At 27.3% G+C, this 18066-nt stretch overlaps 3 protein-coding genes across 4 annotated transcripts; 1 reads left to right on the top strand and 2 right to left on the bottom strand.

Annotated features, from left to right (window-relative positions):
* The first annotated feature begins 353 nt into the window (after positions 1 to 353).
* On the top strand, positions 354 to 5003 carry LOC132909159 (uncharacterized). Its single transcript, XM_060963781.1, has 7 exons — positions 354 to 827; positions 1210 to 1298; positions 1374 to 1519; positions 1610 to 3482; positions 3561 to 3767; positions 3856 to 3917; positions 4005 to 5003. The coding sequence occupies exons 1-7, from the start codon at positions 706 to 708 to the stop codon at positions 4194 to 4196; spliced, it is 2691 nt and encodes an 896-aa protein (XP_060819764.1). The 5' UTR covers positions 354 to 705; the 3' UTR covers positions 4197 to 5003.
* A 2518-nt stretch (positions 5004 to 7521) lies between these two features.
* On the bottom strand, positions 7522 to 14293 carry LOC132909182 (protein king tubby). Of its 2 annotated transcripts, none has more exons than XM_060963851.1 (9): positions 14154 to 14293; positions 11740 to 13638; positions 11115 to 11250; positions 10960 to 11052; positions 10710 to 10885; positions 10474 to 10641; positions 10055 to 10400; positions 9828 to 9980; positions 7522 to 9709 (listed from the first exon to the last, which is right to left on the bottom strand). In XM_060963851.1, the coding sequence occupies exons 2-9, from the start codon at positions 11779 to 11781 to the stop codon at positions 9576 to 9578; spliced, it is 1248 nt and encodes a 415-aa protein (XP_060819834.1). In that variant the 5' UTR covers positions 11782 to 13638; positions 14154 to 14293; the 3' UTR covers positions 7522 to 9575. The 2 variants fall into 2 exon arrangements, with proteins under 2 accessions (XP_060819834.1, XP_060819843.1); XM_060963860.1 differs by having other exon boundaries at positions 10710 to 10882.
* LOC132909176 (transmembrane protein 62-like) lies at positions 13890 to 17985 on the bottom strand. The gene is made up of 13 exons (XM_060963838.1): positions 17473 to 17985; positions 17249 to 17360; positions 17030 to 17167; positions 16596 to 16922; positions 16255 to 16387; positions 15996 to 16151; positions 15751 to 15898; positions 15512 to 15634; positions 15348 to 15429; positions 15138 to 15266; positions 14878 to 15052; positions 14547 to 14771; positions 13890 to 14406 (listed from the first exon to the last, which is right to left on the bottom strand). The coding sequence occupies exons 1-13, from the start codon at positions 17674 to 17676 to the stop codon at positions 14373 to 14375; spliced, it is 1986 nt and encodes a 661-aa protein (XP_060819821.1). The 5' UTR covers positions 17677 to 17985; the 3' UTR covers positions 13890 to 14372.
* Between the last annotated feature and the right edge of the window lie 81 nt (positions 17986 to 18066).

The raw sequence follows: 18066 nt of genomic DNA, 5'->3' as shown, positions 1-18066 counted from the left end.
TATTATCTAATCTTCTTCTTGCTAATATCACGAACGAACGAATGCTAATATATAATTAAAGTTCTTAAAGCGCTATCTTCTACATAGGCTAGGGTAAAATTTTTAAAACCATGTATCAAAGAATTCTGAGAGAAAAATAAAAAACTACTGCACTATATATATAATTAATGCAAGAAAATTGTTATCTTCTATCGGTAATTAAATCTACAATCTGTTTTTTAAAGGCATGTTCTGAAGTAAAAACTAAAGGCTATTACTCATTATTCCCTAGATTTGCTAAGACTCTATTGGGCAAATGAAACTTGGAAAAAACAGATTGTGAAAGAGATATCAAACCACAGTAAAGTAATATCTATAAAAGGAAAGTCAAAGGAAGTTGAAAGAAAACGCAATAAAACGAACCTTCTATGAATATTCTTTTGTACCGTGGTCTACGTTGATTCATCTTGAAAACAAATTGAAAATCCCGAATAAAAGTTCCTATTGTCCTATCTGTGGTTATGTTTGTCAAGGGTTCAATTTATTTTAATATATATACTTTTGAACTGTAAACGGTGCCGAATACCGAGGAATTTTGTAAATGACTTGGCAAAACGTGACACTATTTTTATATATCTACCACGTCATCGAGCTGAACGGGAAAAGGCACTTTAACGGTAAAATATGTGTTCATTGGAACTTTTAATATTGTAATCTGAGCAAAACATGTCAGAAAGGAAAGTGGATACAGAAATTGTGCGGCAGCAGTATACAAACGATACGAGCCTCATTGATGAAGCTGAAATTATTGATGTGTCTGTTTTTGATTTTGATGACCGTGATGGCTGGTAAGTAGTTTTAAAATAATTTGTAATTATGTCGAATGTTTACAATAGTTGAATTTTTAACTACTGTTTAAGTTTCAAAAGAATTATCATTTTCTTATAAGATTATCATATTTTCTTATTATCATACATTAAAAATCTTAATTTTTTGAAAATTAATTGAAAAATTAGCTGATGTTTTATAGAAATGCTCTTTAAGATCATATATTTTTTATTTTTATTACTAAAAATATAACAGCTTATAAGAATTTAAAAAGCATATATTTCATAATGTATGCAAGAATATGTATTTTAGTTTAATGAATCATTTGGTAGATTCTATATTTATCTATGTAAGCTTCTGTTGAAGCAATAGTTAATGATTATGAATTATATCTCTTGTTAGGTTGTACATACCATCAGAATATAAAATGGAATCCACTGTTCATGATTTGTACACCTGGTTAAAAACTGAACCAGAGTTAACTTTTTCAGGTATTGGAAATGTCAGTCATTATTTTTTTACAATATATTTATTTTATATGTTTAACTTATATATATTTTACTCAGCTAATAAAAAATCTATTGATACAAGAACATTTACGAGATCGAAAAAGCGGTCTAGTAGAACTACTTTTGAATCTATTTTGGAATCTTTATCTTCACCTGTGTCAAATACATGGAAAACTTCGAATTTTTCAAATATAGAGGAAGATGTAAGTTTATTTATATTTATATAATATATGTATAATATATATATTCAAAGTGTAGGTTTAAATTTAAGTATATTTCTTTTTCGTATGTAGTTAAGCAAATATTCAGACATATCTACTACGAACAAAGAAGAAGCTGTGCCTCCTATGTTAAAAATGGCACCTAATACAAGTATTAATTTTCTTCCTGATGAGCCTGTAACATCAGGTCAAGAAAGCATGGAAGTATTCTTAAATATGTCTCAATCAAAGGGAATTGACTCATTTATTAATTTAATGGAACCTGGCCTTAGTGATCCACTGATGAACGTTTCACAACCTTCTATTTTTTATTCATCTATCACTTCATTACCTAGAGATGATTCATTACATAATACAGAATGTAGCAGAGATGAGGAATCTTTAAATATAACTCAGTTGTGCAGTCAAGAAATTTACAAGTGTGAAGATATTAAAGATTCAAATGTCAATGAAACTTTCTTAAAAAGTGATGAAGCAGACAATAACAAAAGCTACTGCCTGAGCACAACGAATAAGACGTTTACAAATAAATCTGATGACATTGGAAGAGAATTAAATGAAACTTATAATGCTGATGAAGCTTCTGCAATGGTTGTGTTATCAAATTCAGATAAAGATAGATTTAGTATAACTAAGTTGTCTTCCACATATGTAAATAAAGATGATACTAATACACAAATATTACAATCAGAAAATAGTGAGAGAAAAGAATTATGCAATTTAAACACTACATATCCTTCGGTTTTCCAAAAAGCAGAAAATTCGCATATTTTAGATACTACATATTGTACAGCAGATAATGAAAAAGCAATCAATGATATAATTTCAACTGATAAAAATGATATACAATGTGATAAAGATCAAGTATACGATTTGCAAAAAAGTATAGTTCATGATGTATTGAAAGATAATGAACCTCCCATACCTTCTACAGATTCTTCTTTTACACTTCACGATGATGCTTTTAACCCTATATTCAAGTTGCCTATTCCTCTTTGCAACCAGTCAACTCCTAAAAATATAGACATGTTAAATTTCACGTATAGAACGATTACCAAGCCTAAGCCTTTAGAATCATCTCGAGTATACAACACAGCTTTAAATTTAAGCAATAAAGCGCAGACATTATTAAGGAAAGAATTATTATCAGAAATATACAAAAGTGGAGATCATAGACTGGATTGTACCTTCAATCATGTAATTAAAGAAGACCAAATTGGGAAGACTAAGAAGGAAATCAATGAGGCTGTGAGCCAGAATGTCAAGAATGATATTCCTATAGAAAATAGATATAATACATATAAAAAGGAATCACCAATTAACAAAATTAAACCTCATGCCGAAATAGCAGACGAGGCAGGAGCTTGTATTAAAAATTCGCCAGAAAAGAAATATTATACATTCACAAAAAAGAGTAGTAATCATGGTGGCAAAACTGACATGGAAAATGCAGAATCATTTGATAACGCGGACGCTACATTCGTAAAACCATTTTCAAAATTACAGAAGCGGAAGCAACATATGTCGCGGACGTTTTCAAAATTGCCACAGTTTCTTCAAAAGTCTAATCCGAATCTTGTATCCAATTCATTGAAAACTGTTAACATAACAGGTACAAATGTGTCTAACTATGGATACATGAAAGGTTCGCAACCAAACATTGTAAGAGACGTTGAAAAAACTCTAGTAAATAAATTGTATTCTCTCGGAAAAATGAGAAGTGGTTCTGAACAACGCCTTTTAGAATTGAACACAGGCGTTGGGGAACTTCAAGTATTAGGTGCTGCAGGATCTACAGAAAGTATTGAAAGTACACACAGTGCTCATAGTGCACCTGATTTAGATGATAGACTCAGTACATGTTCGGATAGTAGCCACAATTCATATACAACACAGCCAATGAATATTGAACAACTGCATCAGATAGTACGGATGCAAGAAGAAAGTTAGTAATATTTTGTATTATGATATTAAAAATATATTATGTTATATAAAAAATATGTTTATATTCCTTATATTTTAGGTTTGAAACAAGATGCAACATCTGGATTAAATAGGCGAGTTTTGGAAAGTGCTTGGGTTGGTGTAAAAAAAGATTTGTCTTCTCCTATACTAAAAAATGGTATTGATAAATGTGACAGTGATTCACCATTAAGTATTGACTCCAATGTTAAAACAAGCTCTCCAATATTAAGTCCTACAAGATCTAGTCAGTCAATAAATACTGATGGTAAGTTACAATAGTGTATTTAACGATCTTCATATAATTCTGATTGTTTTGACTATATAAGAAGTACTTACTAATGTGTCTTTTTAAGATCTAACTACAGAAACTGTATTGAAACAACAGAATGAAGTAGATATGGTAAAAAAAGTTGAAGTAAGTTTTTTTGTTTGTTTTATGTATATAAACTTTGTTTACGAATAATTTTTAAGATAACTTGTTAAATGTTACACTATCATACAGGCTTTTAATAAACCAACTATGAAAGTTGAAAATAAAACGAGACTGCGACAACCAACAAATTGGAACACAGGCAATAGACCTTCAAATCTTATGAGTGCTATTCCTAGACCACCATCACGCATACCAGCACCTAGATTTGTCAGGCCAACCACAAAGAATATCCAAGGAGATATAAAACGAGGATATATGTAAAATTATAAGGAGTATCCATAATCAAAGTATGCGTTTTTAAATAATATTCGTAATTTAATCTGTATTCATACTGCAATTTGTATAAAAGATGTTTTAAGTTATGACCTTGGAGGGAAGATGATAAAATTCAGTATTATTAGATTTTCAAGAATAATAAAAAATAAAAGAAATTGAATTTATATCATACTCCTAACCTTTTTGAGATTATTTATGTTTATAAAGAAAACAACAAATTTAAAAATGAAATATCTTTATGACAATTTGATGTACAAATTTTTTTATCAAATGATCTGTTGAAAGACTATTTAGAATATAATGTTTCATGTAAACCTTCTTTTATCTAAATTGCTTTTTTTAAAATATTCAGATATTTAAAACCAAAAATTACCCCTCCAAATTTTTAGCTTTTCAGTAATTATTTATAGAGTCCTTATATTTCAATTTGAATGATTTTCATATATTGCGAAAATGCAAAAATATAATGAATATGAATTGCTATATTTGCAGCATGAGATAATCCCTGTTACATGTGTAGATATATAAAAATCATTTTTTATAAAAATGTTGTTAAATATAAAATGGAATTGTATGTCAACAAGAGAGTATATGCACGATGTGTGTATTCCACTTACAGGGTTAATAATATACCAGTAACATGCTGTGTGTAGCTATAAGAGAAATTTTTGGATCTGACATTTTTATAAACTTTTTTGTCAGGAAAATCACGTGAAACAGTGAGAATGGACTGATATGAAAAGTATTTAAACCTAAGAAAGTATTTAGAAATAAGTTTATTTTATACTATTATATTATTACAAAAAAAATCACATTCCACATAAAAAAAAAAAAAAGAAAATAAAACTGGAGAATAAAAATTTGCAACAAAAGTATTCAAGTGATAAAAATAATAATTTCCATAAAGGGGTATATACAAAATATGAATTTTGTATTACATGTAGTTATAGATAGGCCTGAAAAAACATCAAATCGAAATTTTTTAATGCAGTTTTTTTCTACAGACAGTATTAAAAGTTTAGGGTTTAATCATTATTACATAAATTTTTATAACGACATGTAAAGTGTATAAAATCATCTAAAAAGAACTAATGTAGTATCACTTTCAATATATATGGCCTATGATGTGTACTAAATTAAATAATTAGATTGGATACACAGCAATTTATGGTATATTATCGATTCTATGCGATATATTTGTATATTTTTAATACCCTTGAGCATAATTTCTTGCTGATCTGCAATACTTATATTTTTAACTCTGATTTTTATAACAACTTCTATATTCTGGAAATGAATGCTTTTAAATACACGAAAATTAGTGGAATGCTCTTCTGATTTTATGAACTTTTACATCTTAAATTATAGTTACCAAAAATTAATTAAAAAATTGTTCGTATATCATAGAAGAGGTCAATGTCAATTTAATTACTAGAAATTGCAAATCTTTAATAATTCTATTTATATATTAAAGTGAAACCAAAAAATATGCTTAGTACGCTGACAATTGAAAATTTTAATCATTTGTATTAAAAATGTATATAAAATATTAAAATCTCTTGAAATGTTTTATAGTACATTCTACAATAGCTTTCTATAAAGTTATAAAAAATATAATTCATTTGAAATTAGAAAATGTAATTAAAAATAGAAAACTAAAATATCTATGAAATACCGCATTTATCTTTTAGGACAAATAGAGTAAGCTCCTCTTAGAATAAATTAATTACTGTTTCTAATCAAAAAGTATTAGTTTTTGTTAAAAAATAATCTGTGTTATTTTAATAAATATCTCTGAATGACATCACTTTCTTCCTATGCTATGGAGCTTACTAAACAATGTGTACAATAAATCATCATTTATTGTATACCTTGTGCATTTCATTTCCGTCCTGAAACATCATTTTTTATATTAAACCAAGAAATTAAAGATTATAACATATCACAGCGTACAGATGCTTAAGAAAAATGCATTGTCAGTTAATATACAATTATACTATATATTATATTATATATATATATATTAAATTCAAGTTCCATTACTATTTTAATTGCTGACAAAATAATATGCTACGGTAAATACATCAAATATCAAAACTCTATATAAATAAATCAGTAAACAAGTAATAATTATAATTAGGATATCCGTGAAAAGTTTTTAATGATATAAATTTTAAAGCTTTCACAATGGACTTTATAGAACAGTCTTTGGTATTTTCAAAAGACTCATTTGTAAAGAAGGCTTTGCAATGTTATAGATTCTTCAAATATGTTTTATGTACATGGAAAAACATTTATATGAAATGATATATTTTGCTTTTTTAAATCAAGTTTGCAAACGATTTGTCTTAGTTAGTATTCTGATACTTGACACTCTGTTCAACATTCCTCTTCTGTAATTCTTTGCTTGAAGCAATAACAGCAAGAGGAGCAATAAAGTGCTCATTCATTAATGTGGTTTTTAAGGTTATTATCAGTTTTATACGCATGATTAAAACTTTGATATTGAATTCATTTGACATTGAATTTTAATGCTACATATTTTATGATAAATCGTTGCGCTTGTTGCGTTATGTTTGAATTTGTAATGATATAAGCATGGATTTATGGTTATTTTATAACATATACAATACAGAGTATATTTGATCATATTTTAAGATGTTCTTCGAATACCAATAATTCTATACAATTAATTTGGCACCTCTCTATAGTGGTAAATTAAAGTATAAGAAGTAAAAAGTAAAATTGGAAGGTCTAGCTTTACAAGATTCTAGTTTGGATATATTTTTAAATAGAAAAGAAAAAAATATTGATGAGAATAAAACAATATTGAAAACAGTAATATATTTAATATGAGAGTGGAAAACATAAGAATAAGATTCTTGAATATTATTTCTGTATATCATTTATTCAATAAAAATTTGAGAACTTGTATTCATGTTGTAAATAATAAACGTAAAAGTGATAGTTACATTATACCCTTTATTTATATTTCTGAATGTTAGACCTTAAGTGCCTTCATTGTATTTCGATACAAAAAATTTTTTTTATACATTTAAACTAAGGGAATTAATTACCTGTTCACTAATCTTATTGCTCAATATTGGTGTAAAACTTTCATGTGATCTTTTTCTATTAAAGTCTCTACTAATAAATGTTATGGTCATAAATATTCAACCTTTCGACCATTTTCTACTCCTTTTTTGCCAATAATTATAATTCCTTAATAATTTTTAAAGAATGAATTTTTTTATATACAAAATTAAAGTTCATATAAATCTATTTAAGTTATGGATCTGAAAACAAACCATAAAAAGTTGCTATTTGTATTTATTTTCAGATTGATGAAAATATAATACCCATTGAACATTTTAATTCACAACATTAAACATGATAAGCTAATTACAGATTTTACTTTTTAATGTGTACACGCACACTCACACGCAATTAAAGTATTATCAATACATCTTAAATGCTATTCGGTATTAACATTACCGAAGTAAAAAATAAGTCCAATATGAAATATTACATTTATAAAATGTCTAATTGACATTCTAAATAATATTAATACTGTTTACTTATATAGTATTTAAATTGGTTTTGCTTTATCTTGATAAAAATGATTTTGCTTTAGGTAGCACCTTCCTTTGATAAAATATACATTCATTTTTTATAAATAGCAGTACTTTATCACAAACAAAACTTAAGATGTATAAAATTTATAAAGTTACAAATTTTCTCCAATACTTCTATAATGCCGTTTTTCGCGTTGCAATTTGTTGCGATTTGTCATTTGTTTACATCTCACTTTACTTTTTGTTATTTTATCTTATTTTTTTATTATATATATATATATATTTATTTATTTATTTAATACCATATATATTTAATTCCCAGCTGCATAAAACACACTAATAAATGATCTTACAAAACTTTAAAATAATAATGAACTTTACCTTCTGTAAATTTGATGAAAATAGTACATGATCATTAAAATGTTCATAAATGTCGAATTCAATGGATGAAGATTTACATAATGAAATAAAAATTGTCAAGTTTTTTTTTGCAATTCCCTAATGTGCAATTAATGTTATGTAAAGGCACAGCATAAAAATATTTTTATTAATACTTTAATGAATTCATTCTACATTATACATAAGTATCAACATATCTTTGGTATTTTTATAAATATAAAGGATTTTATGTCAATGATAACATGTTTTTTGAACAATAAGTTGTATATCAAATAAAAATACTTGATATGTATTTTGAATGACACCTTTAGACAATGATTAACAGATCCATTATAATATGTACACTGAAATCATGGTTACACTGCTATAGTAATATCTTTGACCAGTGCACTTAGATATTAAAAAATTCTTCACACAGTGAGATACAATATTATGCACTGGGAGCTATATATAACATATTTTCATGTAAATAAAAACATATTTGTCATTTGTAAGATTATTCGCAACTCTAAGAAAAAGTAGTAAATTACATACAAATCCGTTTGCAAATAACTAATCATTTATCTCTTTAATATCAGTTCCAAAAAACATTGCAGATAAATATTACCTTTAATCTTACTTCTCATATAATTTTTTGTGTTATTTTATTATGATGAGTGTAAAATGTGCTTGATATTTTCAAGCAAAGATATATAGCATAAAAACAACTCGACATATATGTATTTCATATACTTTTGATACAAAGATTCATTATCATCTGTTTAGGCAGTAAATTGTGCAGTGTATCAATATCAATATCATTGCTATAAAATATCGTTTGTGTAAAAACCTGATCATGATAATACCAAAATGTGAACCTTGTAAACACCAGACATTTGATTGCACAAACATAGTTTAAAATATTCCAAATATTGAATCAGAGAGCAAACAATTAATAAAATATAAATTAAAAATTGTACAGTTTGTTTTTAAATTATAATTCTTTACCATGTATATTATTCATCACTGAACGTTTATAGGCAATATTATTATTACAAGTATTAACAATAAAATGTTGCATGTGCAATACGAGTCGAAATGCACATTATAGCACAATATATTAGGATCAACAACGATACAATTATAACTGTTATCTCAATCCTTGGGCGCAATGCATCAAATGTGAAATGTATGTTTAGTATTTAAAAACAGTATCCATATATAAGAAAAGTGAACACACGATTTATACCGATTATCCTTACGTCAGATATCAATAGAATAGTTATTGTTACGGATATGCTTGTAGAAAAACATCATTGCAATCTGTTGATTGTCCATTGCGGATTCTTCTAACTAATGTAGTTTATCGCCCATAGATGTATAATCATTTTACGTTCAATTATGAATTATATTATTCACAAGCTAACTTACTATCGAAGCTACTTAAAGCGATGGCAAATGCTTGAAGCGTGCACAATGGAAACCTGTAGTCCATTGTGAAAACGTCTTCTGCCACACGGCCAAATTGCATAACAACGTAATCAACTAAAACACAAAATCATAAAGTGATTTTCTTTAATCTACAGAAGTGTGATTATTACAAACTTTCCAAGTATCCTTTCATCTAAAATATTTCCTTATGTCAAAGGCATAAAATACAAACCATCACTATCGTGTACCACTTGAAAATTTTTCACGGACGCTTGAGTTACGCGTCCGTGGAAATTAAGTACATATGACTGTGTGTCATCGTTCCATACAGGAGTCTTATTATGTAATTCTATTAAGTTGTCCATATTTTTTGTTTTCCATCGTTCTGAGGAAATAAAAAATAAAGAGTAAAAATACTGATTCAATAATGTCTGTATTAAAACGATAGTTTCTATATACCAAGAAGTGTTTCGGACTCATCCCGTGGACAGATCTCAACTCTTTTTTGATCCGATGTCATTCCCGGAATAATGACAGTCATTTTACGCGGCCCTTTAAATCCTAAAACGTTAGTATCGTATATTACCGCCGCTAATTCTTGCCTGGGATTAAAACGATCGTCTCTTTTATCATCTTTCATTAATGAATATCCATTATCGTATACGGTAAATTGTGTTCCCAGAAGATTTGATCTTAATTTTCCAATATAAGATTCGCCTGCTCTTGAAAGGTCTGTAGGATCGGTAGAAATTAAATAGTTACTTGTTGTACTTTTTTTTCTTTTACGTCCAGCTAGTAAGAAAATCTATAAATGAAAAATATATTGTTTGCGTTTTGTAGATGTATTTGTTCTATAGATTTTCTAAAGAATCACATACCTTCTTCCCATAATCACGTTCTAAGTGTAAAAAATAAGTTGGGTAGAGGCCACGGTCCATACCCTTTCTATCACGTGTTATCCTACATTTGTAATGCATTTTTTTATTTGCTGGTTGTAATACAAAATGCTCTATATTTCCTTCCACGTTTCCCTCTAATTCTGGACTCTGAATGATAAATCAATGATACATGTTTTAGATGATATATAATTTTTTTTAGTTAAAAGCAAACTTACTGAAGAATTATTCTCCCTACTGATAAGTGTGCTAGCACCATCTGATGGAGCTACTCTAAGAGGTGAAGGACATGGTAAAGATTCTGAAGGAGAGTGTATATCTATAGGTGACGATTCTTCATCTGCACAATCTGCAGCTTCCATAGTTTGGTAAAAACCTCCTTCTGTGCTTACTTCTATGACAAAAATGTGATATTCATGTATCTGTTATAGTTACAATTAAATTAAATTAGACATCTAATTAATATACCATGAATTCTTGATTCCGCATCCTTATTTTCTGCAAAGGTATTTAAATCTGAGTTTGTTTGTGATATATTAAACTGTAATGGCCCATCATATCCTTAAAAAAAACAAAAATTATATATTTCATTATAATTAACTTTCTTAGCTCATTAAACTTACCTCGAAGCTCTTTGTTTGGATTCATCCATTTTGTAGAGTGACTTGTAAGCTGAGTGCTTGATATGTTAGATGCCTGTACCATTCCACCAGCACCACTTTGTCGTTTTTGTTTCATTTTTTGTGCAATTAATTGCCTCTGTAATTAATAAAATCATTATAACACCAGATGTTTTAGAAAACTGAAATAATAATTTTTAATTGGAATTTATCGATAAAAAATATATATTAAAAACGTGAAAAACATAAAATAAATATAATATTTTTTCACAAATTCAATGCAAGATAGAATATTTTTTGTCTTGTCAAACCGAATTTCAATAGAAGGACTATTATATTATAATTGCTCTATATACAAATTTATAAATATTTAAATGACCTACTTTCTGTGCATGTATACATATGCGTGTACATATATATATAATAGCATAACATAATTTGAGATTCCAGCTAAAGAAATAATTTTAATAATAATTTATTTCCATTTTCCTACAACATGATATGTACTCTAATAACATTCTTTCATCTTTTAAAGTATTACAAATACAAAATACATGATTGTGATTTAAATGAAAATTCAACATTTCAAAATTATCATCAGAAGTATTTAAATCTATTACTCGCATACCTGCTGTTCGAGTTTCTGTTGTCTTAAATCTAGAGATGTCATATTGCCGATATGTACTAACGAGAACTGTCATATGCGATTGATTTCCACAAAATAATTCAGCTTCTCACGAGAACCAATTTGTTTACGCCAAACATATTTCGTCGTCCGTGGCTACCTAGGCAACCGTACGATGGAAAACCCTAACATATTTTTAGGGAGAAATCTTAGCTCTGTTGGTACTTATGCCGGGGAAAAGTTACAAAAAACTACATGGAAAGGCATCTACAACTATTATAAGTAGTAATAAATCGCGTATTTCCATTCAGCAGAATTAGTTCCCGCGCATTTCTTTTTAAAAGCAGTTTAAGGACATTTAAGAAATAAATCTTAAGGAAGCATTTTCGAATTATTTCTTTTATTAACTTTCTAGAATTATTAGATATATTCTTCATTACGCATTCAAGTATTAATATTACGTAGAATGGTGAAACTTAAATTATGCGATACAGTTAGGATAATTGGGTTAATCTAAAATCGTAACGTGATCAAAATGAATAAAGTCGAGATGATTAATAAGTAGACCGCGGATTTTTATGCATTTATGAGAAATTTAAAAAGGCAAAAATATATAAAATATCTAAATTAGACTGTTCGCACTATTTAGTAGGTGAAATAAATTTCTACTTAGCTTTTTTTTTGCGTTTATAAAAATATGAATTTGCATAAATATCTGTGGTCTATCCAATAACTATACAATTCTCAAGTTAGTCAAGCTATGTATAACATTTATTAACACTTACATGCGTTATTGTGTTGTAAACTTCATAGTATATATTTTACATATTTTTTATATTACTATTCAGTCGAGTGCTTAAAGATATATTTTATGTTATGCATGAATTATTTGAAAATATTTCTTACTTTTCTTGTAGCAGTTTATAAAATACATTAAATACTCATACTTCATAAAATAAAGAATTAATTATGATTCCCAATAATTATTAATTTCATAAACCTTCAAAAATTATTTTGTACAAAACCAAAAAGTACATGAAAACAGGCACTATATTTATTAAAAAATTGTAGCTATATTGTGAATTAATATTGTGTATTTATTTATGAATAATGACTAAAAATGAACTTTCAATCACATTCTTCAAGTTTTCTGAAAATGTATTGGCATATTTATGGAAGAAATTCATAATTATTAATGATTGGGAATCATTGGTCTACTGAGATCACATTTTTACAGTTTTGAGATCATATTTGAGAACAATAACAGTTAGATAGTTTGTAGAAAAATATAGGATAGCAATAAAATCTATTCTTTAAGGAAATATTGATTTGTATTTTAAAAAAGATGTCAATTATCCACACATTGTTTCATTCTCTTCTTGCCTGAACCATCCAAAACAAAATATAATTATATGAGTAAAATATAAAAAGGTATTAAAGAAATTCATAACTAAAGAATTAAGTCTATTTACCCCAGGAAAAATAATACCTTTCATAAATTGAAAATAGTAAAGCCATCAATTTTATTTATATTATCTTCAGTTTTTTAAATTAATTTCACTTCTTATTACATGGATAAAATTTGGCTGGGCAATATTAACACACAGAAATATATGATGAATTAAATTTTAAAACAAAAATACTTATGTTATTGTTTAAGTTATTATTAAAAATTTATCTTTAAAATAAAGCCAGACAGTTTCTTCTATTATATTATATATAAAATATCATGTTATTATGTTTTAATATCATATGTTATTGCAATTTCTTTTTCTTATTTCTATAGATAAACTTTTAATTTAATTTTTAGTTGAAATATAATATGTAGCGTAAAATAAATAATTAAATTTTCTTCTTGTTTTAGATTAAATCCCTTATGTAACATATTTTATGTAAATACTTCTGTAAAACAACATGGAAGCACGTTAATAATTGTTATAAACAGAAATTATTTTAAAATTAATTGAAAGGCTTCAAAGAAAGAAATAGTTATGGAGTATTTAAATTAGTCATTCAGAACACATGTTCTTAAATTACTGTTTTGAAAACATTCGAGCACATGCAAATTATTGAAATCAACTTACAAATATTAAATGTGTAAAAAATATTAACAGTCTTTGCTATAACTCCACCAGTTGATAAATTCTTTGGCATTCTCTAAAGGAACTTATTGATTGTAATGTACGATTATAAATAACAATTACAGTTATTTCAATTTTTTTTTTTTGATAACATAAGCAATAAAATTTTTATTTTTTTACACTAATCTAGATTTGTGAAATGTATCATAGCTAATCCTGATATACACTATATGATAATGACTTTAAGTTTACATTTACTGGACAAGAAATAAATTTATAATGGCCTATTTCAATTTGATATATAAGAAGTAAGTAAATAAAAATAGACATACATACACATATACGTAGGCGTTGGAAAAAATGAGGAGGGCTTCCTACTATGTGCAACTCTATACATTTTGTCAAGGCGCCTCCTTAATATACATATATATGTAAATGTATATTTTTATAAATTGACTACATAATATGTATGTGAGGACGTGAAAATATTCCAGCTATGTAAAATTAATACTGGTAATTTGCTACACTTTCATGGTAAGTTATATTTTTTATAAACTAACCAAGAGGAGACCATACTTTTGCAGCAGACCTTTATCATAAAAAATCATAATTAATATAAGTAGAAAAAATAATAAAAGAAATTTAGCAATAAACTATTACTAAATCCAATAATTCATGGATTAGTAATTTAAATTTCTTAGGATATCTAAATTTTGATACAATACTTACCTTAAACATGAATATGGCATTGTATCTGCTTGATGCCACAACATGATTGCTAAAACAATACCCCAAGTGCGTAAAGGACACAATATGGTAGCCAATGTCCCATATGCTAGCCAAAAGAAATAAGTCATACACGTTTGCATCATAATTAATAATATTATTGGCAAATAATGTAGGACAATACAAATACTAGATAATGGTTTCTCATTTGGTTTAATATCCTGTAACCTGTAAAATCATTAAATTAAATTTTGTTTCATTATGCGTATATTTATTTAGCGATATGTATAAATATGACACAAGCTGTGACAAAAAGTGGTACATTTTGTCTTACCGTTTATCCACTCTATTAGCTAAGATTAGCATCAATGGTAGATGAAAAGAAAATAATTGGAAAAATCCGTAAGCATAAGTAAAAGCACCAGGTAAGAAAGATTTTCCAATAAATGTTCCCCACGCAAAAATTACACCCGTCTGATTTTCTATTACTTCACCAACAGCCCATGGACCTTAAAAGTAAATATTTCGTTTTTGTAAAATTGCATGTTCAACAAATATGACAAATTAATAAATGCTAGTTAATTAAATGCTTACCAACTATTAAATATAATGTATACAATACTAATGGGAAAAACAGACGATCAACTGTAGATAATACCCATAATTTTCTAACCCATGAGTAAAAAAATTGTATTTTGAATCTTGGTCGATGCATCTGTTTCCCTAATTAGGGGAAAGTTCCAATTTTAATATTTTACTTAACATTAAAGACTTTCTAGCAATATTTAATGAAAGTTTACTCACTCTCACACAATATATGAAGGAAACGAAGTACACACAATGGGATTACTAATAAAACTAACACTGTTCCAAAAAGAAATTGGAACTAGATAAGAAAAAGATTATATCAATACCTAGATTTGCATAAACAGGAAATTATTTTATAATATACCTATTAAGCTACTTACGATATTACTGACGTTAGACATAAGTATAAGTCTAGGTAAAACGCGAAATGATAAACGTGATCCATCAAGAGCAAATGGTTGAACTACTGTTGCTTCCCTCTCATCCATGTCGGAAACCCTTACCTGTGATTATTTTTTTGTTATTAATTTTCAATACACAAAGTGTTATGTAATATCACTAATATTTAGCGTTATAAAGTAAAAAATAACAAAAAGTAAATGAACATATTTTACTAAACTCGAATATTATGTATTCCCTCTCTATAATCTGTGGTGTTCCATCTCAAAACATAGAGTGGCCCTTTAACATGTTCACATTCAGACCAAGGTTCATCATCTAACTGAACCTCGACAGTCTTTATTAACGCTATCGAGAATGCTAATATCCTACAAAAACAAGAACGTATAACGATAAAAATTAAGAATAATATACAATATTTAAATATAAGAAAAAACATACACTTCATTGTAGAAAAACATTTACCTAATATGTGTAGATTTAATAATAGATATTATATTCTCTTTGCTGGGCATTGTATACAAAGCATGTTTAGGATTAGTTATTAGTACTACAGGCCATTCTTTGTGTTTTACATCAATGAACGAAAATTGACCATGGTCAATTGCTCCTAAACGATACCTGAAAATAAAAATAAACAAATATTACAATTATTTATAACATAATATAACAAATAAGTGAATGTGCTTCTTATTATAATGAATATAAAGTACAAATAGTTTACATTCTGTTATCTTTCCAATCTGCTAACTCTAATTCAAGGAATCCTCCTCGTTGTAGAGTGTACATATTAGGCACTGCTCCGCCAAGTGTATGATAATGTCCACAAAGATATACCATACTTTCTTTATGTTTGCCTGAAAGTATATTTTAGAATCTCTCTAAAAATTATACTTTTTAAAATAATATGTATTATCATTGAAAATTTTGGGATCATACATCATTCTGCACAAACAAATTAAAGTAAAATTAGAATTTCAAGATTTTACTTATTGAAACAATAATAAAATAAGTTAATAATCCAATATGTTTAGATGTAAGAGTATATATTTTGTTAATTATTACCTATGATATTTCTAATGCTGGTATTAGTTTGTGATAGTATGCAGGATGTGGGATAATGACCAAACCATATTATAAAATCTGCATTATTATCCTTGGACTTATCTACTAAATTGTATATACTTTTAATTTCATGCTCATCTAACATGCCAACAAAATTGAATGGTCTTCTTGGGCCAGGTTTTAAGCAAGCATCTATTGCAATAAATGTATAATATTTTGAACCAACATTTATGGTATACATATAAGATCTTGGGTGCTTCTGTCCTTGAATGGAATAGTTTGAATAATAATTATTTTTTGATTCAAGACTTAATACATTGAAATTATCTGAAATAAATTTAAATAACATAATGTAAATAATATTATATACTTTAGCATACAATTTTTTTAACAAAAACTGGTCTTAAAAATGTATACTATGTTATTATCCCTACCATGATTGCCTCTCACATCTAGCCACAAAGTCTTTCTGGTAACTTCAGTATCATCTAAAACACGCTTATAATATTTCCATTCTTCCAATATTTGCTTTGATCCCATTTTATCCTTGGCTTTCGCATCTGTGAGATCACCTGTTGGATCATTCATTATTTTATTAATAGTATAAAATTTATTTTTATAAAAGAATATCACTAATATCAAATGAAATTTACCTGAAGCAAGAACAACAGTAGGTTTAATACTGCTCACAGTAATGTTACAAAATTCCTTCAGTTCTGTTATTCTAAATGGATCTTGAAATATGCTTATATGTATATCTGATATCTAAAAAGATTTAAGGTGTAAATAACATTGATTCAGAAATCAACTAAAGGCAGACACAACTTACTTATGTATAATTCCTAAGTACGCAAATATTTTTATGAAAAATACAAACCTGTAAAAACCACATTAGCTGATCAAAGGATTCTCCAATATCATAAAATTTTGGCTCTGACCATTCTTTTTTCATATCCTTGTTATGCAAAGTATCATCTAATATATGATTATCAACATTGATCAGATCAGCAACATTTGCTACAAATATCGATAACATTAGTACAAAGACTAAGAGGATTACGGTGGATTTCGTTATTTTCATTTCTAAAGGGATTCCTTAAATGCTTTACACGACAATTTTCTTATCAGAGCCGACCACGTTCTATGTACTTTCAATGTTTACAAATTCTATATGTTAGGTTATAGTTTGAGATACATATGACATCTGAAATGACACGGTTTATCGAGACCGGAAAATAATTTGGAATTTAAATTTTTCATAGTTTCACAATTTTCCGTGATTGATTGACAATTATATATCACAATACAATCACAATCAAGTATCTGATCATTGTAGAGCATCGAAGAAAAGAATTGACATGTTCTGCGCATGATAGATTTTAGCAGTGATGCTCATGTAAAATTTATCATGACTAGCTTTGTGTTTCTTTTATTTCATATCTACCTTGATACGTCACGATTATGATTGCGA

The sequence above is a fragment of the Bombus pascuorum genome, chromosome 1 (assembly GCF_905332965.1).
Source record: "Bombus pascuorum chromosome 1, iyBomPasc1.1, whole genome shotgun sequence".
In the NCBI taxonomy this organism is placed as follows: domain Eukaryota; kingdom Metazoa; phylum Arthropoda; class Insecta; order Hymenoptera; family Apidae; genus Bombus; species Bombus pascuorum.
Note: the sequence above shows the minus strand (reverse complement) of the source record. Positions and strands in the feature narration are given on the sequence as shown.

What these genes read in the sequence shown, in the direction of transcription:
- LOC132909159 (XM_060963781.1), top strand. Translation starts at nt 706, where the DNA reads ATGTCAGAAAGGAAAGTGGATACAGAAATTGTGCGGCAGCAGTATACA. An exon ending in TTTGATGACCGTGATGGCTG is followed by an intron (nt 828 to 1,209) that starts GTAAGTAGTTTT and finishes ATCTCTTGTTAG; the next exon opens with GTTGTACATACCATCAGAAT. An exon ending in AGTACGGATGCAAGAAGAAA is followed by an intron (nt 3,483 to 3,560) that starts GTTAGTAATATT and finishes CTTATATTTTAG; the next exon opens with GTTTGAAACAAGATGCAACA.
- LOC132909176 (XM_060963838.1), bottom strand. Translation starts at nt 17,676, where the DNA reads ATGAAAATAACGAAATCCACCGTAATCCTCTTAGTCTTTGTACTAATG. An exon ending in TACATTATATTTAATAGTTG is followed by an intron (nt 15,053 to 15,137) that starts GTAAGCATTTAA and finishes TTTACTTTTAAG; the next exon opens with GTCCATGGGCTGTTGGTGAA. An exon ending in ATGCCATATTCATGTTTAAG is followed by an intron (nt 14,407 to 14,546) that starts GTAAGTATTGTA and finishes TTTATGATAAAG; the next exon opens with GTCTGCTGCAAAAGTATGGT.
- LOC132909182 (XM_060963851.1), bottom strand. Translation starts at nt 11,781, where the DNA reads ATGACATCTCTAGATTTAAGACAACAGAAACTCGAACAGCAG. An exon ending in AACAGAAACTCGAACAGCAG is followed by an intron (nt 11,251 to 11,739) that starts GTATGCGAGTAA and finishes TATTAATTACAG; the next exon opens with AGGCAATTAATTGCACAAAA. An exon ending in AGTGGTACACGATAGTGATG is followed by an intron (nt 9,710 to 9,827) that starts GTTTGTATTTTA and finishes TTTGTGTTTTAG; the next exon opens with TTGATTACGTTGTTATGCAA.